A 23,231-nucleotide genomic window follows, 5' to 3' on the forward strand; every position below is an offset into this window, starting at 1 on the left:
AGTGGTACATTTGTTAAGATCATTCAACCTATGTTGCCACATTATTACCACCTAAAGTCCGTAGTTTGCATTAGGGTTTGCAGTTGGTGCCGTATGTTCTATGATTTTCATAAATGTATAATGACGTGGAGCATAGTCGTAGACGTAGTATCATAGAGACAAGTTGCACTGCCCTAAAAATCCTCTGTGCTCTGCCAGTCATCCTGCCTCCCCCTAAACCCCTAGCAACCACTGATCTTTTTATCGTCTCTGTAGTTGTACCTTTTCCAGAATGTCTTGTAGTTGGAATCATACAGTATGTAGCCTTTTCAAATTGGCTTCTGTCACTCAGTAGTAGGCATTTAAGGTTCTTCCATGTTTTTTTGTGACTTAATAGCTCATTTCTTTGTGGCACTGAATAATAATCCGTAGTGTGGATGTACCACAGTTTACTTATCCGCTCACCTCCACGTGCAGGTTTTTGTGTAGGCGTAAATTTTCAACTCCATTTGAGTAAATACCAAGGACTGCAATTGCTGGATTGTATGTTAAGAATATATTTTGTTTTGTAACAAATTGCCGAACTGTCTTCCAAAGTGGCTGTACCATTTTGCATTCCCACCAGCCTTGAATGAAAATGCCTATTCCTCCGTGTCCTCGCCAGCATTTGGTGTTGTGAGCTTTCCTTTTTTATCTCTCACTCCCCCGGGTCCCCCCACACCCACTCTGCCCAGCTGATAATAATACTTTCCACATCGCCATGAGAATATTGGCTGTATATGGCTTGTCAGCTGATGGTTCCAGAGCTAACCTGTTGGACCTGTATTTATGGGAGAACTTTTGAAATAACCAGGCTCCAATTGGTTGTAGCCTTAGGCTTTACACACCATTTTCCATTAGTCCTGATATGATAAGGTACATCTTATGCAAACAAAGGCTTTTTTCTTTTTTTTTCATTTTGTTTCTTTTTTCTTTTAATAATTTCTTTTTTTAATAATAATAAATTTTAGACATTTTGCTAATGCTGATGAACGTATATAGATAATTTTTGTTTCTTGATAATTAGGATCAGTTATTTCATGTGAATTTCTAATGTAAAATTTCGTTTGTTTTTACAGAGTGCACCCCAGTGCATGGCCCTCTTCTGATTTCAGGTTTGGGTATTATAGCTCTAGCAGAATTATTTGGATTAATTTATATGAAATTAGCTGGTAAGTCAACCTTATTTTTGTTAGCCTATGTCAAGAATTTCAAATATATAATTTGGAAAATGCTTTTGGTTACTTCTTATAGTGTAGCCCTAAAGAATATATTGGTAACTCCAAAAATAAGAAAACGCACTGAATGCTGCTATATCTTTTAAGTAATAAAGTTGGAATGATTTGGGGGTAATGAAAAAAAGTAGAAGACATGACTAAATTAAAAGTTTAGGTGATAAAATAGTTTAAAAGAAAATGGCTTTATGTTTTAGAATGTGTAGATGTTTTTATACTAAGTAAAAGGAGAGATTGTTGAGGATTCATTTTAATTAATACAAGAGGACTTCACTTGGCCGTTGTTTCTGTGACAGAGCTCTCTCAAAGGGACCTGTTTGTCACTTGCTCTTCTTGCAGACTGTCCCCAGACCTGGAGTCCCTAAGTAGACAAGAATCGAAATTCAAAATCCATCACTTTTGTTAACTAAAGAGCAGTGTCCCCTCACACTTGACTTTAAAATATTTTTGGTTAAAACCAATGTAATAAAAACATTGAGTTTTAAAATTTAGGCTTTTACTATTTTTAAAATCAATTATTAGTAAGTGTAGAATTATCTTATTGTTTGTAAACTTTGTATTTAATCTGCCAATTTTCAAATAACAGGTTCTTTATGTATTTTTATACATATATAGAAATAGATGCTATTGATGGTGCCCAAAACTAGTATGTCGTCTTACTTAAGCTAAAAATGTTCCTTACAATCTGGTTTATATTAATCTCCCTTTAAAAAAACTCTGTTATTTATTTATGAAGTAGTGCAAATACTTAAACATTGGTCAAAATAATCAAAAGTTACAAATCAGTGGAGTAAAAAAATCAATGTTTCTGCTTTGGTTTAGGTGAACTTCGCTGTATGTGTCTCTAAAAATGAATACAAACTTTAAATTGTTGTAGTGACATAATTTCCCCTATGACTTGCATGGTCCTGGCAAAGAAATTTTACTTTCATTTCTGAACTTTAGCTTTTTCTGACTGATCGATCATTCAGTTCAATTGTGTTGTATATTCTTTGTCCCTCTTTAATTAACGCTTATTGGATAAACAATTAAAATTCTTAACTAAAATCTACCTATCTTTAGTTTATGTGTTTATAAGTTATAATTGTTACCTCAATGAAATGTTCTTAGTTCAGGCCTCATAAGGCCAAAAAACAGAATTAAGACTTCCAGAGCAGAACGGCGTCTGTTTGGGAGCTGTCATGAGGATCACATTGTGAATGTGGAGGCGTGCTCTGTTTTTGTTGAGTCTTGTACTCACCATTTGTCTGATTCTTGAAGATGACCCTGCTGGTTCTGTTGCTCCCTATGAATGCTTGAGGACAGTGTGACCTGTAGGACCAGCACAGCGTGATGTGGTATTAGGTGTCTTTGACTGATGGTCGGCTCTTTGCTCTTTTTTCCCCTCATCTGGATTGCCCTCCCTTTTATTCCCACACTCCTCCAACATCTTCCTCGTCTAACAAAGAGTGACGTTCAGCACAGATGCCCATAGGTCTGGAGATGCGGACTCAAGTGGAAATAGGCATTGTCTAGGTCTGGAGATGCGGACTCAGGTGGGAATAGGCATGTCTAGCTGCCATCCCCTTGCCTTGCTCTCCCCACCCCACTTCTCCATTGCTTACATCCCTAAGAGGCCTGTGAAACCAGTCGAATTACAAACATACTGTTCCCACGTTAAAATCGAACTGAAAGGGAAATCCTGAGACACTCCCCCAATTTTTTTTATTATAATTTAACATATAAACATACCACATGTAAATTAAGCATTTAGTCCAATTTTATTGACATGTTGAGAATATTCTAAATTAACTTTTCCAGTCAACTTGTCTGATGCCAGAGTTCAGAGGCACTCCTTCAGTCAGTTGAAGGGCACGAACAGAAAAGGTACAGGAAAGCTGGTCTTTAGATAATGTGGTAGACTAGGAAAGTTCGTGTTTCTCCTGTAGAATCTGAGTATCTAAATCTGAGTATATATGTAACGTTAAGGTTGCAAATTTGAGAATTTGTATCAGGAAGTAAAAACTGTAAATGTTTCCAAAATAATTTTTACGCATTGCAGATGCTCTCTTTTGGAAAAGCCTAACGAATGTGTCTTGACTTAAATGCAATAAAATCCTCAGATACTTTAAAAGAAAAAATCCAATCTGTCTCTGTAAGAGTAAGTTAATGTCCCCATGAGAAGTTTCACTTTTATGATTTTCACTATTTCCAAGTTTAAATTTGTAACCTTAATTGTTACTTTAAAGAGTAGTTTTAACTTTCATTTTCTATGGTCTTCTTTTTTAACTGTATTGGATTTTTTTTGTTGTTGCTAGAAGCATTTAAATTTTATGAAATGAAATTAGAGGCTGGGAACAATAACAATGTGAGAGCATGTAGAAGGTTAGAAGGAACTGATGAAACTCTCCAAAGTTGTGCTTGTTATTTGTATGCGGTGTTCAGAGCCATTCTTTATAAAGGTCAATTCTTGTGCATTTTTTAAGCCGTTATCACTTAATTCAGTATAAGGGCATATGATCGTGTTTTGATACAAATCAACCTACTAGCAGTCAGAAACCATATTTACCATAACTTCTCAGATATTTTAGGATGACACGGAATACGTATATAAAATTCAGTGATATTTTCTTACCCATTGTTGGGGAGAGGTGACTGATATGAATAGAAAAAATATTGCTGAAAATTCAAAACCTAGACATATATATATGGCATGTGTCAAGTGTTTCAGGGAGAGAAGAACAAATCAAGAAGAAGCTTTGCAAGTGAGCTCATATGGAATGCTCACGGCTTGTGGTTTAAAAATATATATATATATATATATATATATATATATATGTGGCTGTCGATGCCTTAGGCATGTGGTAGCAACGGATAAATCACAGTCATTCTTTGGGCACATAGGACATATGCCCATTGGAGAGGATTAACTCAAGTGAAATTAACTTCTGCACTGTTTGGTTTTATAATATTAGAAGGAGCACGGCTGACTGATGTCCTTTTGAGTGACTGTTCTTTGTCGATCTCTTTTTTCCGGAATGGGCTAGTCAAATATGATGTTCCTTGGGCCTGAGAATTGAAACTGTTAGGGTAGTAAAGGAGTTACTTGGCAGTTCTTGATACTAATTCTGATAAATAAATTTATGAACTCAAAAATATAACTCTAAATCTTACCTCTGACCCTTCACGTTACTAATCAGAAATTTACATAGCTATCCAGTTCTTTTCTTCTTGATAGAACATAGACGTAGGACATGGTTTAGTTGAAGTAAGTTGTGTCTGGCTAGCCTGTAGACTGGCTGCCCTTGGGTCAGGTCTCACCCCTGTTTTCTATCAGCTTTGGAAGCTTGAGAGAGTGGATGTGGAGGAGTGGTAGTAAATAAATAGCATGGAACACGAGAGCACTTCTGGGGGGCCTGCCTCAGTCTGCTCATCAGCAAATCCAGTGCTGTCATCCAATCCAGAGGACGGTGGAATTGACTGCTGTATCCAGTAGCATCACCCTCTTACAGAGGGATTCACAGGATGTTGCCGGTTGATGTGTTTCTATCTGTAGGACTCTGATTCTATATTTAGGACTGGTTTTAGCTGCTCTGGGACCTTCTCACTTGGGTTTTGTAAGGAAGTTCTCTCTTCTTCTCTATGTAACTCAGGCAGTTCTTTTCACTTTTGTCACTTTCTTCATGCCCTATATGCCTTCAGTTTCATTAACCAGTCCATTTAGAAGCTGTTAAGGGTAACTCAGAAAGCTACAGATACACAGAGAAGGGCTTATTTGTCACTAAACCTAGCTGTCTAGAATAATTCTTTAAACTCAGAGGGACCTGAATATTTTCTTTAATTTCATAGCTCTCTGGAGCTTTGAAAACTGGAAAGATGGAAGAAGGACAAAAGAAGACTAGGCTACAAGGAACACGAGCGCTGAGCGCGGGATGGGGATGCAGTGGAGGTGGAGATTGGTCGTTGCCACGTCCTGTCCGTGTGCTGGGTGGAGTAGGGAGGGATGTAGAGTCTACAGTGGTGAGGAGAGGACAATGCCTTTCCACCATGAAGTGTAACAAGCGGCTGGTTTATGGGGAGATATGGCATGCCCAAATCAGAGAATGTGTATTTTTATCATTTGATATAGGTGGATTATTTGCATCATGTTATTCTATCAATGCATATAATCAAGAATGTTTTGTATTTTTTAATAGACTATTAAAGTTGGAACTCATTCAGTGGATTCTGGCACCTCTAGTTTTAGCTCTGAACATTTTGTCTTAAAAATTAAACATTATTTTGCCTTAATTTATTTATTAAATTGATTTTCGTATTTTTTGATTTTATCAGCTTCCAATCAGACGACTATACAACCTCCTAGGGTAAGTTTAAATTTCGTAAATGAATTGGGCATGATCACTCGATGCTTTAGACTGAGGAATGGTAGTTGAGATATTGAGTCCTTTTGCTGTCTGTTTAGTGTAACACCAAGTTAAGGGAAGGTTGAAGTCATTTCATCACCTTTGCCTGGATAGATCCAGTTCTATTTTAAAACCTATGTTTGGTCATTTAGTAGCAACGGGTGGAGAGAATAAATGATTCCTGTTAAGATTATGCTGACTTCTTACACCCAGAACTGGAAAGTTTATGTATGAGAATAATGGTCATTATCTCTGCTGAAGGAAGCTGATTCCAATATATTGCCTCACCTGTTGGATCCATTTGGTGTACATATACAAAATGATATTTCAGGTTTAAAAATAAGAGAGAGAGATTTATATTTAATTGATTTTATTAAAAATCTGTAAAATAAATGTGAGTGTTGCTGAAAAATATCTATTCTGAATTGTGATTTGTTTCCCTCCTTCCCTGATTTTATAAGCATCTTTCTTCCTCCAAACTGAACTATAGTTTTCACCATATTTTGGATACCTTAATAAGCTGTCTCAGAAAATTCCAAGAAAAGGGGGAAATTTAGGAGATAAACTGAGGGGGATATATGAGATGGGTGAAAAAAACCTTTATAGAAACTCATCATGGTGAAGGCGCAAGAGCTACTTTATGAAAATAAGATCTGGAAAGTACTATATTGTACTCATCTTCCTGTAAAGGATTAATGAGAGCTCTATCTGGAATGCCAGAAGCAAGACTCCTGTCTGTGGCAGGAAGTGAGAGTCCATCTGCCCCTGCATCTGACACGCCTCGACAGACATGCCTGAGGGGCAGGGGAGCAGGGGACGTCTTACCACAGGTGTTTCTTCTAAAAAGATTGGTGCCATAGCTACGCTGGTCACAAGGAGCCAGCAGTTTTTAAAGTGTCTCCGTTAGAGATAACCCAACCATCAGACCCTTAAATCTTAGTACATTTTCTTTCCCTGTTTCTGAGTTCAATCTACATGACTTGAAAATGATTCTGTTTCGTTCTCTTCTCTTCTTTAACTGTGTTCTTTATTATCTTGCTATTTATGTTTCTGCTTTAGTAATTTTTTTGAGAAGTTAGGATTTCTTGAACTGAGAGAGGCAGGGTGGGATGGGAAATTCTGCATAGAAAAAGAATATGAGCACAATATTACAGTTATTATTAAACTATTAGCTAGGCTTGGCAAGCTTTGCTTTTTTAACCTTTGTTGCCTTGTTGTGTCTTTAGACGATAGGATTCACTGCTTGCTACATAGTTTAAATGTTAGCGTATATATTTCAGTATAAAAGGACATGAAATAAATTCTATTTTTATGTAAATATATTTTAAATATTTTCCAGAAAGCTGTAGAGGAACCCCTTAATGGTATGTGATTATTACAAACTTATATATTCTTCTTGATCCATTACCAGACCATTATTTAACTGGCTCCCAAAGCAATTAGGATACTCTGTCTACGCCTTGGGAAGAATCTAGTTCTTTTTCTTACCTTGACCTCTCTTTTCTTGATTATTCCTCAAGAGTCGAGTATTGCTTTTGTAATGTTCTCACCCTGTTCTGTGCACTAAGTAGTTGCTGGTGCTAGCCACATGATATTTGGGCAAGGGGACCATTGCCTTTTTATGTTGGCCAAAATGAAGTGTAACACCCCCAGTAGAGAAGAATCTCAGCCAATTTCAATTTCTGATGTATAAATTTTAGAAAGATACAGTCTGTCACCATGCAATGGGACCAGGCGTCTCTCTTTCTCCCTAAAGCTAGATCTGTTTTTCCAACTAACTTTTTTTCCTTCGTGGAGCCTTTGGGTATGATCCACAGGAAGGCTTTGTAATAAAATGATAGCCGTAAAATTAATTTGGCTTTATAGCAGCGGAATAGTTGGCATGACATTGCTGCATGTTTACTTATTTAGAAATGATTTCTAATGGTGTAACTTTACTAACTATCTGCTTGGCTTGTTACTAATTCTTAGCATTTAAAGAATCAAAAGGAATGATGAATGATGGTGAGTATAAAATGCACCTACCATTAGAGATTGGTTAAAATATGGACATTGAAAAGAAATAAAATAGCTTCTCAAAAGTATGGCTTTTTTTTTTTAAATAAAAGGGACACTGCCAAATCTTAAAGGTCTACCTTTCTTGATTTATGAAACTTAAATCTGCTCTGTGAAAAATTGCAAAACTAAGACATAAAAGCTGTGGGTGTCACTAATCAGAGTGTTTAGTCATGTTGCTCATAGCAAAGAGAAATTACTACTTTTTCAAAAACATTTTTCCAATGCAGTGTCCGGTGACTGTAACTTTAGAATACTTTTTGTAAGACACATAGATAATCTGGCACAAATCTTAGTCATCTTGACAGTTTCTTTTGTGCTTTTCTTGCAATTTTGTTGCATTTAACCCATGGAGACTTAATAATCTTGTGGGAGAGGATTTAAAAAGAGAGAGAGAGAAATGCTTAGGCACTCCTGCATTTTCTTCTTTTTTCGGAAATCTGGGCTAATAACTTTCAATTTTTATTGAATACTTCAAAGACGTATATTTGTTAGTTCCCAAAGATAAATAAGTCTGAGATATTGAGTGCTAGAAGTATTCATTTTGACTTCACCTTAACATGCTATAATACTTCAGTTCTGTTAACATTTTAATAACGTGTTTTTATCATATCAAAATTTCTTCATATTTTTGATATTTACAATCATCCCTTGATCATGGAAATAGTTTGTTTTCTGTTTTACTGTTTTAAAGTCTGTGACCTCCCTACTCACCTCCATGGCAAAGTGCAGCATTTAACTCAAGAGGCTGTATTCCCCTGAGTGCAATTAATTTTTGCATAAGACTAAAAACACGTCAATTGTGTATCAGTGGACAAAATTTAAAGTGATGCTTAGGTTGTGTTCAAGAAGGAGTCATAGACTGATCCCACTTTTGTAAGTGTGTGTTACAGCCTTTATTACAAAAATGCATGTTTTGTTATACTAACAACTGCCCTCTTAAAAAAATTGTAGTTAGTAGGAATACATTAAATGACATTAAAAAAAGAGCTGGTACCTGGAATTGTAGTGTGGTTAGTCTGTGTTTACATCCTGATGCTCTATATTTTCATTTCTTTATTCTTTCCTTTTCCTACTGTGGTGTCATTCTTCCATTGTTGTATGAAGAAACTAAACTCCTGTTCTCCATTTTCAGAAAATCAGTATAAGAACCTTGAGTGCCTCTTTCTTTGTTAATTTCTCTTAAGATGTGACTTTTTTTGAGCCATTGTATCAAGAGATACAGGAGTTTTTGTGCATTCATAGCACATTAAATCTATGCTGACCTTCGAAATTCCCTTAATTTAGCTAATATTTAACTGTTTAGGATTTGTTGGGTTTTTAAAAAATGTTTGTCTGGTGACCTCTTCCTGTTGACAGCTGCTCGATGCTCACGGTGTGTCTGCCTGGTCGGTGAGAGAGGTCCCCCGTACCTTCCTAGGGACCACAGTGCCATTTCCTCTTTCACTTACGAGTGATCACCTGTTTATTTCACTTACATTAAATGAATGATGTAGACCCAAAGTGAATGTGATCAAATGTTATTCTAGGATCAATATCTTTTGCTTTGAAAAATCAACATCTCTCGGCTTCTCCTCAGCTAACCCAGCAAACAGAGATTATCAGACTTTGTTGATTTTTATTTTCATTTGGCATTGGCCTTTTACTTACTGCAGCTAAAAAGGCTAATGATTTGCCTGGTTTATTTCTATGACCCTTGCAAATCTAAGATTAAGTACTTTTTCTGGATACTATTTTTACATACTGTATATCTGAAACCATTCCAAATTTTTTAAATATATCAGCTTGTTAATGCATAGAAAATAGACATGAATAACGATTATATGTTTATTTTTCTATTTTCCAGAGTAACTGAAGTGAGGTGATGGACTCTGATTTGGAGAATAGTAAGATGTGAAAGGAATACACTTGTGTTTAGCACCATGGCCGTGATTCACTGTTCCGGAGAAGAAAACAAGAAAAGGAACTGGTTTTCCTCTATGGGAGAAAGTAAATCATTGACCTTTAAATGATTGTTACAATTAAGTTTTTATTCAAAGCATTTGTAATTTAGTTAATAAAAGAATTATGATCTGTGTTGTGTGCCCAATTGAGATCTAGTTTTTTGTTGTTATTTTTATTCAATTAGGGGCAAAAGTAGAGTGAGCAACTTCCAAGAATGATGGCTTTCAGATCCCAGGGCCTCTTAACTCTAGGTCACCAGTCTAAATTGGTCAAGTATGAGAATTACCTGGTGCTAACCTGGTGGTTACCCAGAGATATCTATGAAAAACAGTGGCTTCCATCCAACCTTAGCAAACTCAGGTTTGCAGCCGCTTTAGCAGTTATGGTGGTAGCTGAATGATGTGTCTGCCGCTTCTGGGTCAAGGGAATAGCAAAGTAAGTACGAATGGGAATTTGGTTGGGAACATCTTATATGCCACCTGCGTGTGATATGATTCTGATGGAGATCATGGTCTTCATTCTTGGGGGTTGCCATTCACACATTCTGTCTCCAATATGCAGTGTAACATCCTTTCCAGATTTAGGATAATTTTATTGATGGATTTGTTTTTCTTTTATTCAAAATAACACTTTAAACCCTGTCTTGTCCTCCTGTTATTTGCTTCTGCTGTACAAGATGTAGCACCTTTTCTCCTCTTTGAATGTGGTCCAGTGACACGGTAGCGTCATTGCAGAAAGGAGCCAGGCTAGTTCTCAGAGAACTATGTTCACACAAAAATAGCGATGGTTGTAACATATGTATTCCCTTCCTCGGATTTGAAGGCACAGTCTACAGTGTTTCTTCACTTCTTTTCTGACCTGGGGCATGAAAAACCAAGATGGAGGTCTGAACTGTGAGTCTCCTGCATGGCAGCATAATGTATGTCACCGTCACGCCAATAGGCCAGCCCTCAAAAGGGCGGTTTTGTTACTGTTGTATCTGTGTAGCATGGTAAACACTCATCATCTTCCTCCTGTAGTCCTGCCTCGTACTCCCCTGACTCTGAGATTGAGAAGTAAAACAGAACCCCAACATTTCCTACCCCCGTTAGAAGAAGATTAACATTCTGACAGTTGTGGTCGCCTGGAGTACTTTTAGATTATTAGCACTCGTTTTCCTTCTTCGTGGGTGTGTGTTTGTGTGTGCACGTGTATATGATAGGCACATGCATCTTCTGTATGGACAGCAGTGGGGTGATACCTATAGGAGAGCAAATGTTAATTTCATGCTTTTAGTCAAAACATTTAAAAACAAAGATCTTTATTGGGTGGAATTATATTTGATGTGGATATTTGATCACTTAAAACTTAAAAACTTCTAAGTGATTTGCCAAGCTCTTTGACTGCTCACCAATACCCTCTAAAAATACTAGTTATTCTTCCTGTCTGTGTAATAGTAAGACATTCATATTTGTACTTGCATTACTGGTAGTTCTTTCTCAGTCCACTGAATGTTCCCATGTGCCTCTTTTATGCCAAATTAATTGTCATATTTTAGGTTGGGACTAAGTGGTTTGCCCATGCAAACCTAAATTTATGCCTTGCTGATGCCTCTCAGAAAATTGAACACACTCTGAAGACAGCTCTTCTTGGGCAAAAAAGAAAAATATGTTTCCTTCCCTAATTGTGTTGCTGTCCAAAATATTATCATATGCAGAGGGAGCTGCATTTCTTTATACAAATGCAATGGATCGTGCTGCTCTTTTTCCTTCTAAATATTTGTTTTACTAATATCATTTGTGACTTTGGAAGTCAATTTTTATGAAAGGAGGGAAGAAGCAGATGGACTTGAAAAAGATCCCAATTCCTATTCTCTATTGGAAGAAGTCAGGTATGAAAATCTTTGTAGTAAACTTTTTTACAAACTAAAGTTGCACCTTTCAATACGCAGTAACTCCTCATTTATTTGATTTCAATCTTGGACCTTATCCATCCTTGTGTTCTCTTGGATGCTACCTGTCTTCTGAGGCATTCATTGCCCTAGACAACGCACAGAGGTAGCCGGAGAGATGCCAGACGAAATCAACTCTTGCTCTTAGTAGTTGTCAGCTTCCGGAAAAGGGACCACAGCAGCAGGGCCCTCTTGCTTGGGCATCATTGAGCCCGTTCATTCTCTTTAAATCAGACTTGTAATGGCTCCCAATTTTCTGTCACACCAATTTAGAATTTCTGACAATGTTTTGAGCATCATACATCTGTTTCCCCTCATAATCTGCTTTTTACTCACTGATCCCAATTTTTGCCATCGACTCTTCCATTCACTTTTATTTATTGTACGTCCTCAGAGTGATGCCATTTGTCATTTTTGCAACAACCTTTCTGGCCTTTTTGGCCAAATAAAATTTTCTGTCTCCTTCAAAACATTATCCACCAGCCCTCCCTTCCCCCCGGCTCTCCTTTGCAGCCGCCTCTTGTCATCTCTTACTTACCTTTCCTACTACTTGATGTGTCTCTGCTTAGCTCTGTTGAGTTTTTCTTTTTGTCTTGCTTTTCTCACTGGATTTAAAAATTCCTCCACTCGTAGCAAGAGCCTTTTTTCCTTCCTTTCTCTTCCTGCAGTGTTTTGCATACATTAGGCACTCAGTTCATAAGTTTAATGATTGAAAGTTGGCTGTATGTAGATTTCCCACTATTTTTAATAGGGTGAGCTAGAGAGTTTCTTTTTCGACAAATTTCACATGCTCTGAAAACCTTAAAAGGTGATGATTTTTTCACGTGGAAACTCCGGGTCCATTCTGTTTAAATTTCTGAGAATGTCAGAATTAAAATAATGGGGCTATCCCGTAATTGAGACTATTGCTGTTTTCAGGATGCTGTAGTCAATGTAGTAAGTGACCAACCAAATTGTGGTTTGAGTTAATAAAGCTCAAAAAGTGATGTTTACTCCTCCATCTCATTAATAAGAATTAAGTCCTATGTCACCTTCTAGATTTCTGTTGTCCTAAAATGGGTATTCAAATATAGAGAGCTGTGGTGTATGGAAATACATACTCCTTTATTTACCTGTCATTGGAAACTAGAGAAATGGTTGCTGGGCAACCTTTATCTTCTTATTGTGTTTTATTTGATGGAGAGTTTGTTTAGAAACATTAGTTTTACGTGTGTTTTATTTTCAGAATCACTAACTGCCATCACCTACTGGGGTCCTTTAAGTCATTTTCCATGGCTAAGAGGGAGAAGCCAGGTGACTTTCAAGAGCTGAGCGGTGACCAGGACGTCTTCCTGCCTTTGGCTTTTGACAGCTCGCTCTTATCGTTGAAGACCAACTTTCCCATAAATTTAGCCTTTTGGAAAAAAGTGTTTGTAATAAGCTTCTCTGAAAGGCGACATCAGTGGAGCCTTGAAAGTGTCGCTATCAGGGTTGGTGAGAGAGGGAGAGATTTTTGTTTTTATTAAACAGAGCATTATTTACAAAAAGCCATTGTTGGAAATTAGTTCCCACACCGTATAAATATCCATTAACCACTCGAAATAAAGAAAACTCCAGTGTTGCTATGTGCGAGATCCTCTCTTGGGGGCTTTTTTCCATAGCAATTAAAGGTGTGCTATTTGTCAGTAGCCATTTTTTGCAGTGATTTAAAGACCAAAGTTGTTTTACAGCTGTGTTGCCGTTAAAGGTTTTTTTTATATGTATTAAATCAATTTATCACTGTTTGAAGCTTTGAATATCTGCAATCTTTGCCAAGATACTTTTTTATTTTAAAAAACATAACTTTGTAAATATTGCCCTGTAATATTATATATACTTAATAAAACATTTTAAGCTATTTTTGTTGGGCTATCTCTATTGCCACTATAGCCTAGCACAGGCACATTTCTGAGAAATTTATCAATGTATTTGCAAGTCCATATCCTAAGTAACAGTGCAAAGGATGACAAAATAGTAATTTGTAAATTCTTTTTTTAAAGTATAATATCCGGTAAGTAAACTTTTAATCAGAGCAAAGTTTTATTAAAAATTTGGAACAGGGGCTGGCCCCATGGTCAAATGGTTAAGTTTGCGCGCTCTGCTTCAGCGGCCCAGGGTTTCGCCGGTTCGGATCCTGGGCCCAGACATGGCACCGCTCATCAAGCCATGCTGAGGTGGTATTCCACATAGCACAACCAGAGGCACTCACAGCTAGAATATACCACTGCATACTGGGGGGCTTTGGGGAGAAGAAGAAAAGAAAAATAAAAAAAGATTGGCAACAGATGTTAGCACAGGTGCCAATCTTTTAAAAAAAAGTTAAAAATGTATAAAAGAAGTTTGGAACAACTCCAGCATGTTAATTTTTCCCATGGTGTAATGAAAACACCTCATGAGAAAGCAGGAGCCCTGGGTGCTAGTCCTGCGGTACCACCAACAAGCAGAGCACTCCGCAGGCCACTTACCTGCTCTCAGCATCCCTCCTTATCTGAAGAATGAGGTGAGCCTCTTCCCAGACTGAAATGTAAATTAAAATGGTTCTCTATTTTAATTGGTTATCAAATAGGACTATTTTGATTACAAGCGAAAGAAAGCCTGAATCTAAGAAAAATGGGATTTATTGGCTAATGTACCTGAAAATTCACAGGTACAACTGGATCAGAACAGTGTGATGAGGATCCAGCATCTCACCAGCGCTCAGCTCTGCTCCTCCCTGTTGCCTCCTTCACAGGTTGCGTGTGATGGCAAAACAGATGATCGCAGCCCCAGACCCGCCTTCTCCCAGGCTCGGGGAGAGCAGAGGGGAGGGAGGAGTGCGTCTCTCTCTCACTAGTCCCATCCACCTCCCATCGCACCTTGGTGCTCTGACTGGGTCACGTGCCTCCCTCCCTTAGTCACTGAGGCCGAGGGTCAATGATGCTCTGATTGGGCCGGCCTGAATCCCATGTCCAGCATGGAATGGAGGTGGTGGGCTCCATCCAGGGTGGGGATGGGGGACAGAGTGGAAGTTAACTTGAAGCCAAGTCGAGATTATTACCAGATGATGAGATGCCATTCGATTTTCAGGCCCAGGTATTCCTAGTCAGTGCTGCCTTCCACGCAGGTATGTGCTCTGTTATTCCACATTGTGCTTGTGAGTGTAGACCAATTGAACGGAAAATAATATTTGGCAGCAAAGTACCATCTCATTCCTTACCTCATAAGCAATTTAATTTTTATGCATTTCTGAGGACTTTTTCACTCTCAGCAGGAGTAACTAATGGAGTTCAGAAAGCATTTAATGGCCTACCTCCCGCACTGAAAGCTGCTCTGTGTAGCACAGAACCGTACTCAACCTGATTGGAACTCCCGCGGAGGGGTAGGCTTCCAAAGGCAATGGGATTTTATTTTTGTGCGCGGCTTTCCTGCTCAAGGCCTCGAGTTTGACAGCTTCAGAAAATAATGGATTCTGGTAACCCCATCCGTGTAGGACAGGATTTCACCAGTGGCTCAGAAATTGAAGCCCAACCTCCAGTGTGTGGTGGTAGAAGTGAGAGTGGGCCGGAACCCTGCTCCGGGGTCTATTTTACATAAATAAGCTTCGGGCTCAAGTACCCATCCATCTAGTCAGAGGGAAATGAGGTATTTAACCCCATTTATCAATAGTTAGACTGATTATGGAATGTTGAAGAAAGCTCTACACCTGCCTAGAAGTGAGGGTGGATTTAACGATTAGAACTCTACGTAATTAGCCGTCATTGACAGTCATGTGTTGCTTAACAACAGGGATAGTTCTGAAAAATGTGTCGTTAGGCGATTTTGTCATTGTGCGAACATCATAGGGTTTACTTACACAAACCTCTATGGTATGGCCTGCTACACACCTAGGCTACAACTGATCTTATGAGACCACCATCTTATGTGTGGCCCATCATTGACCAAAACGTCATTATGTGGTGTATGAGTATTTATTTAGTCATTTGACTAGAAAGCAGCAGCTTTTCAGTTCTGATAATAGTCAGATGTTGCAACACCATGGCCTGGTGCTTGGATCTGGGATCCTCCTCTTAAAATAATCTTATTTGATCACTGACCTGCTTTCCAAAAAAGACAACTGTCATTTTGCTTCCTAATTTTCTTTGAGTCATCTGTGAAATTCCTCAAGTTTAAACTGACAACATATAAGCAGATAGACCTCCTAAACAAGTGGATCGTTTGCAAAGTTTAAGTGTGTTTGTTTAAAACGTGGAGTATGTCTTCCATGGAAACTTTATTTTTAAGGTAAATAATAATTTATCTCTTTCGGTCAGTCCATAAAGGCTTTCTCCATCATTTTTATTAAAAACATTCTTTGCTTTGGGGTGCTGTAGTTAAGCTGCACTATGGGAACTTTTGTGTGCATACCAGTCATTGTATAAATTCTGTGGGGAGATACATCTCTCATGCTGAGGGCAACTGGAAAGTACTGGAACCTTTGCTCTCCCCACTGCTACCCTTCTTTCCCTCGTAGTTGTAGGAGAAGCTGCCCCACCGGCCGGGGAGTGTGCCTCCAGCCCCGCCTCCTGGGTGGCTGGTTCCAGGAATGCCTTTCCCTTTCCGTGGGCTCTCCCTACCCACCCAACCCCCGGGCCCCAACGGCTGGTAGTGTTCATAAGCTTCGGTTTTGCAAGTTAGAGGATGCATATATTTGTTTACCTGAAGAAATCTTTCTTTGTCGCAGTGTCATCAAGTGTTAATTCTCATAGTTGAACTGGCTAGGTATGTATCGTGGATTTTTTCTAAATTTGATTATCCTGGATTCAATAGAGCCCATGTCTTCTCATATCTTTAGCTATAAGCCTAGCTATCAAGAGACTGTTCTGGAAACAGCTATTACTAAATGGAACAGAAAATATTACCTTGGATCCTACGTGGGATTATACGTGAAAGCATCAACAAATGTCAATAGTTCTCACTTCCATTCAAAGAAAGTTGCCAGAAAAGTATGGAATCTTTTTGTTTGCTTTAAGCTGATTGATAGATTATTGGGCATTTTTTGCCTAAAATAATTGTGATCTGAAATTATACAAAATTTTTTTTCAGTTTTTCCAAAACCATACATTTGGTAAAAATTAAATACTCTTGTGTTATTTTTATGTCTCTGGAAAAGTATTTAAATACAGTCTCCTGGAAAACATTTGGCCAAAGGATTTGACTGGAATAGTTGTCAAATGTCCTCCTTGGGCCTTTTGGCTGGAATAGTTTCCTTTGCTGTATTCGTGGACTAGACTTCAAGAGACCAGCCAGCTCCTTGCCTCCCTCCTCAAAAGCACCGGGATTCTCCAAAGGCGACATAATATAAAGTGATAGGAAGGCCTCAGAACAGATTTTTCCTGAGTGACTGGGTCCCCTGGGGCCACTCAGTTGCTTTAACATGTGTTAATGAGGCCAGCAATGCCCACCTGAGCCAGCTCCTTATTTCTATGACTCTGTCGTGTTCCTCAAAGGATTTAAAGTGCCCCATTTGGGTCAGGTATTCTTACACAGAGAAAAGCTGCTTTCCATGATCACAACCACTTCGGTGCTGTCACAGATCGGCGTGGGCGTCCGAGGAGAGCAGAACAATGGAGGGTAAACAGTTCTAGGCAAAACCTTGCCTCTAAATGCCTTGCTCAAAGCTACTGGGCACTGAGGCCAAGAGATTGGTTTATGCATATAAAGAACAGTTCTTAATTTTTTTCCTTGAGAAGCAAAGCCATCAGAATAATTTTCACTGTAGAAACCAAATTTATTTAAAAAAACAGAAACAAAAGAAAATTCTTATGTCAACACATTCTGAATGGCTGGATGCTGTCCAAATGAAGCTGGCAGTGACACAGGTGCCAACGAAAACAACATTTTATGAGTCTCCGGTCTCTGGTCCTCCTGGGTATTTTTATTCTTCAAATTGAAGATGAAAATAAGGGTTGCTCTCTCAAGGTGAGGAGAGAGAGGAGCACGTGTTCTTCAAAAGACTCAACAAGATAATAGATTTTTTAAAAAGCTGTTGCTGAGTATACTTACTTATAGTTTCAAAGTGCTCTTTTTAAACGAAATCTTTGCAAGCAATAGTAAAGAAATCTAGAACCCCCTGGGGTGATGGTTAGAGTCCTGTGAGGGATTTAAATCTAATTATTAGCCTGAAAGTACAGAAGAGAAAGAACAGGCTGAGTGGCAGCCCAGAAAGCAGTAAGAGCCGTGGTGGTGTTCCGCAGGCCAGTCATTAGTGCCTTTAAGGATAGCTCAGCACATTTATTCTTACCCTGGAAAGAAGGCCACAGAGGCGTCAGTGTTTTCTGAGAATAGTTCCTTTTTCTATGGAGTGGAGATGCTGCTATGCTTCTAGATAGCACCTTCTGAGCCCCTGGTCGACCTTGGAGCTGGCTCTCAGTGCAGGCACTTAGAAGACAGATGACATGCACAGGGGCGGAGCACCCCATACCCTGCACTTCACCAGCTGTGTGACCCTATGCAGTAACCTAACTTCTCTGTGCCTCTGGGTCTTCATCTGTCTAATAAAGATTAAATGAGATAATGCATGTGAAGTATTTAGCACTGTGCCTGGCCCAGCAAGCACTCAGGAACTGTAAGTTATTTCTCTTTGTCCTCTTCTTATTAAATGTTGGCCAAGGAGGGAAAGAATTTAGCATTAAAGTCTAGAGATGAGCCTGACGTATACTAGGATATGTATCTTCCTGTGTTGCGTTATTCCCAAAGAAGCAAATAGAACATAAAATGGGAGTATAAAAATGACAGGACAGGTGCAACCTCACTGCAGACGTGCTCGCTCCGGACACAATATTCTTGCTAGGACACCCTCTTGGTTCTGTAGGTGAAGCCAGAGGACAGGAGTTGACATTAGAGAAAGGCACCAGATAATCCTATTTACCCTTTCTTGGAATGCAAAGAAAATGGAAGAGAAAGAGTTGATCTTGGTAGCACCTGGAAGGTCTTTGGGACCCCACTTTTCCTGTCAACATCACTCAGCTCACGCATTTTTTCATTCGTGTCAGTGGCTGATTCTCAAGACTTCCAAAAATGTGTTAAGAGCAGACCCTCCAATCACTCTAGATGGAATGATTACAAACTTGGAGCTGCCTGTAGGCTAATAACCAGCAGAAGCGAATCCAAGTATATGGCAGTGAAGATGGATGTGGAAAATATTGAGGCCTAGTAAAGATTATTTCACAAATGGAAGTATTCCAGGCAGACGGGTTTTGATAAGGCTTAGGTTATACTGTCATCAGCCCACTCTCTTCTCTAAAATGGTTAGAGTCTGTGCTCCATGATCCTCTGGGTGGCTATAGAAAGCACAAAAGGCAGCTGGAGACAGGCTGTGAATTAGAAGTGGCCTTTCCTTACTTCTTGTCCGCCTACTCATATGGCCAGGGACGATGTCCAGTTCAAGGGGGGATTGAATGCCAGGTGGGGCGATCTGGCCTAAGTCCTTTGATCAGAGCGCAGAAACTTGCTTTACAGAGTGCTTGATGAAAGGCCCCAAATTCATTTTAAGGCACGGTGTCTATTAAGCCTTTGATCTTACCATATTCTATACTTTCCACAGAGAGGGGATTGGAACCGTCCTAATATGTCAGTGATTTAGCTCCTGACTTCTAACTTGGCCAGAGATGTGTGGTGAATCAACACATCATAGTCCATTAAAAGATGCTTCACTGTTTATGTTTGTTGGGTGTTTAGAAATGCAATAACCATGCCGCAGTCTTTTCTAAGTCTGTCGTCTGTCTCTGAGGGAACAGAAAGTAACACAGAGAGCCAGTCACAGCACCCACAATTCTATCAAAAAGTGGGCACTAGCATCCTTCATTAGGAACATCGCCATTCCATGCTACCAAACGATGAGTATTTATAGACACCTCCCTCCCATTTCTTCCTCCAAACCAATCCCTTGCTTCCTTACACCCAAAATAAAGGTACACTGTGAATCATGGCATTACCAGTGAGTTTTCAGTGGGAAGGGTGTTCTGAGCAGTGAAAAATATAAATGAATTGATTCTACACTAGAATTAACCGTGGAATCAGTCAGATAAATAGAGCACAACTAATTGCATCCAAGCAAGATTAACAAAAATGTTGTTCTATGGAAAGAAAAACATCAATGACATTGATGAAAATTAAGCAATATCTCGGTAGAACTAGTAAATAAATAAATATATATCTGCATGTTGAATTAAAAGCAAGACCCAATTATGCCTAGTTTCTTACTGAGCTGCTTAAATCAAGAAAGTCATCTGTATTTAATCAAGACTTCTGTGTCACATACAAGCTTTGAAGACAGGAAGTAGCAAGGGTGTATTTAGGAGTCTCATGTGAACGCCTCACAGCTTCCAGTTTATAGGTCTAGAGATTTCCATTTGGGATACAGAAATCTCCTGGAAGTGTTATGACTGTAAAGCCATTTTCCCTATAACTTTCACCCCATGATTGTGATGAAAAGATACCATATCAGGCTACTATAAGCAAAGCTAAAATTATTAGTATGTTGTTTTTTCTGATAATAAAAGCAACACAGAAATGCTCAGCAAAGCTTTTACTTGAGATTTTGCTTCTTCTCAGCTCAATTTCCTGCAATGTTCTAGGCAATGCTGTATGCATTAAAGCTCAGATTTTGAGAAGACAGATTTTCAGGGTTGTCCCCATTTGCTTTGTCTAAATACCTTACCACAGTCAATTTTCTAAATTATTTACTCTCCATCTACTCACTAAGAGCCCAAAGTGAAATATCTGAGTTAATCCTCTTGCTCAGTTCGGTGATAGTCCGTCCTCAGTGGTGGGGGTGCGGTGGAGGTGGGAGGCACCCTCTCTAGAGACCCCCGAAGAGAGAGTGTCTTGAAGACTTGAGAGGTGCAGGAAGGAGAGGCCGGGGAGCAGGAGATGACTGCGACCGGTCCCAGAGTTGTGGGTTTGGCCCTCACTAAATCATTTCGTGCCTCATGTTCCCTCACTGGCAGGAATATTGCCAGGATTGATGAAAAGACAAGTGAGATAACTGTCAAATGCCTCAAAATCCTTGAAAGTAAGATGTTGTGACATATAAATCAAAGTCATTCCTTATTTCACTATTAATTATACAGACCTCTTTCTTTTCTTCTCCATCCCACAAGGTCTTTTTTCATCTTTCATGAAGGTCTCGTCGCTCACTGGCTCTTTCATCCTGTGAAAATCACATTATCAGCAACCATTTCTTGAGCACCTGTACCATGCCAGGCATTACGCAAGGGCCCAAGAACAGCCAGGAGCAGACCGGACAGACACAGTCACTCCAGGCTGGGGCATATAATTTAGTAAGCTTCTTACTTTCTCTGAACTTTCATCTTCTCATTTGTGACATAGGAAAAAAAAAAAAATAGTGATCACACTTTCCAGAAATGTTTTGAGGCCCACATGAGATAAGGTGTATAAAAGTTTCTAGTGGAATACAATCAGGAATTTAATAATGTTACTTCCCCCACCTCCTTCATAAGCAGGAAAAGAAAAAACTCTAAATCCATACATTTCCCCATTTCTGAACAATTTTTTATAAAAGTTGTGGTTGGACAGAAAACTGAAGGTCGTGATTTAAAAGAATGAGCTAGCTGGGATTAAACAGCAGATCACAGGTTAGAAAGCATAGGATGAGCAATTCCTTCCACCACTCCCTCCCTGCCAGGATACGTTCCATCAGGGGGGAGCAAATCCTAGGGGGGAGCAAATCCTTCACGCGAGTGAGGAGTGTGTGGATTTGAATCTCAAGCAGATGGAACCCTCTGAGCTGGAGGATGGAGGGAGAAGCCGTGGGAGGTGGAGCAGGTCTCCGCAGAACCTGAGCTGGCCTCCCTGGCCGGCCGGCACAGCGGCTCTGGGAAAACTGATGGAGACCCGTGGAAACCCTCCTCCAGGCCTGCGCCCCTGTCGAATTTGCCTGGCATGGGCTCCATGGGCATGGGTAACCCCAGACCCTGGCGGCAAAATAAGCAACGGACACTTTTCTGGATGGGTCTCAGGTGAATCCTGCTCACATCCAGAGGAAATGAGAAAGTGTTGCATGTTTTCCCCAACTTCAGTTTTCCGTCTGACCTTCCCCAGTTTTTCCAGCCTCAGCTCTGAAGTTCAGTCATTTAGGCAGTCCCAGTGCCCAGTTAACCTCTAGAGAAGGTCTCCAGGGGCTGAGTGTGGACGGTGGAGGCAGGGTCAGCATGTACAGTAAACAGAGTGTGGCACGGTGAGGCAGGAGCCTGGGAGGCCCTCCTTCAGCTGTCATGGATGAGCTGTGGGCCCCAGAGTGGTGGCCGGGGCTTTCTGCATCTCACCTTCTGTATGTGTGAAATGAGGGGCTTGGCCAGAGGCCTCAGGGGCTCACCCCTGTGTTTCTGGTCTGTCATCTCCCATGAAGTCAGTGAGGACAACAGGACAGTGTTTCATCTTTAACCTCCACACAAGGAGAGGTCAGCAGGTGGCCTGCAGAAGGGGTCAGTGCCCCAGTGACTACTTCAGGGTGACATAAAGACCCCAGGAAAGAAGTTCTGGGGAGCAAAAGAGATCGCACCTCTGTGTAGCCTGCACCAGCCCCTGGCATGCCTTAAGGACGCAAGGCCCAAGTCAAGTTCAAAGACACGGCCCTCCTGGTCACTGAGGATTCCCAAGGCTCCCAGCTGCATGAGGAGGGGTACCTGGAATGTCAAATAAGGAATGATTTGGCAATACCCCTTCAACATTCAGAGCAGAAGATGGGATACAAATGGGCCACAGGCGGGTGGATTTTATTTGGTGTACACAAAGTTTGAAACCACATTTGCACCATTAAAAGAAAAGAAAAGAAAACCAGCAAAAATAAGAGTCTACATTTTAAAAAATCTGAATTTCCAGCTTCTGTTAAAAAGGTCGAAGATCTAGCCACCCTGGGTCCACGTGCCCCCACACCCAGTGATCGGCGGGGGCTGCACAGCCTCTGCCCTCCCATGGAGCACCCTCCCCAGGTCTTCAAGGCCCCTTCCACAGTTTCTAATTGAGCCTGTATTTTACCTTTTCACTTGCAGCAGAGAAGTAATCCACAAGAAGTGAGAAAACAAAACATGTACCCAGAGACTGCTTGTTTGACCAGCAAGTAGGGAAAACATCCTTGTGGAAGTGAGGGATATGGCTAACGTTGACTATGCAAACCCTTAGCATGCTCCACTCATTTGCATTACCTGCCTGATTCTCAGCAGCATTTTATTTCATGTGCTCTCCCTGGAAAACTTAGAGGATGGAAATCTGCAGTTAATCGGCTGCTTCCTCCAGCCCCTCCTCCTCCAGAGTTATCCGAGGTCGTGGTGGGAGTGCCTTGGCAGTAACCTTGGCAGCAGTTCTCTTGTCTTTAGCTCATGCTTACTTCACCACCCGCAGAAAACAACAAATCTCATCCATCAGTCTTCAGGCAGGTAGGGATTTAGGAAACTAAACTTTAACTTGTTTGTTTGCAATACTAATAACAAGAAGTTCTATTATGATCTTCTCCGTCTTTCACACAGATGAGGAAATTCAGGCTCAGACAGGCAAGGAACATGCCCAAAGGGTGGAACGCCAGTATCGGCTGGTCTAGAAAGAGGGTTGAGAAGGGAAATTTTCCGTGCTCCTCTCCCTAGGGAAAGCAAGGTGCCCTTCCTCCACAACTCC

General features: G+C 40.0%; 1 protein-coding gene across 6 annotated transcripts in view; it reads left to right on the top strand.

The window, feature by feature from the left end:
* CD47 (CD47 molecule) overlaps positions 1–13,440 on the top strand; it is a 47,754-nt gene extending 34,314 nt beyond the window's left edge. For 2 of the 6 annotated variants that reach the window (XM_070582818.1, XM_070582819.1), the window contains exons 7-11: positions 1,098–1,190; positions 5,565–5,596; positions 6,975–6,999; positions 7,607–7,639; positions 9,537–13,440. In XM_070582818.1, coding sequence (XP_070438919.1) covers positions 1,098–1,190; positions 5,565–5,596; positions 6,975–6,999; positions 7,607–7,639; positions 9,537–9,541 — 188 coding nt within the window. In that variant the 3' untranslated portion in view covers positions 9,542–13,440. The remainder of the gene's footprint in view (positions 1–1,097; positions 1,191–5,564; positions 5,597–6,974; positions 7,000–7,606; positions 7,640–9,536) is intronic. The other 4 variants (XM_070582814.1, XM_070582820.1, XM_070582815.1 and 1 more) reach the window with 3 other exon arrangements.
* The last annotated feature ends 9,791 nt before the right edge of the window (positions 13,441–23,231 follow it).

This window comes from Equus przewalskii, chromosome 18 (genome assembly GCF_037783145.1).
Source record: "Equus przewalskii isolate Varuska chromosome 18, EquPr2, whole genome shotgun sequence".
NCBI lineage: Eukaryota > Metazoa > Chordata > Mammalia > Perissodactyla > Equidae > Equus > Equus przewalskii.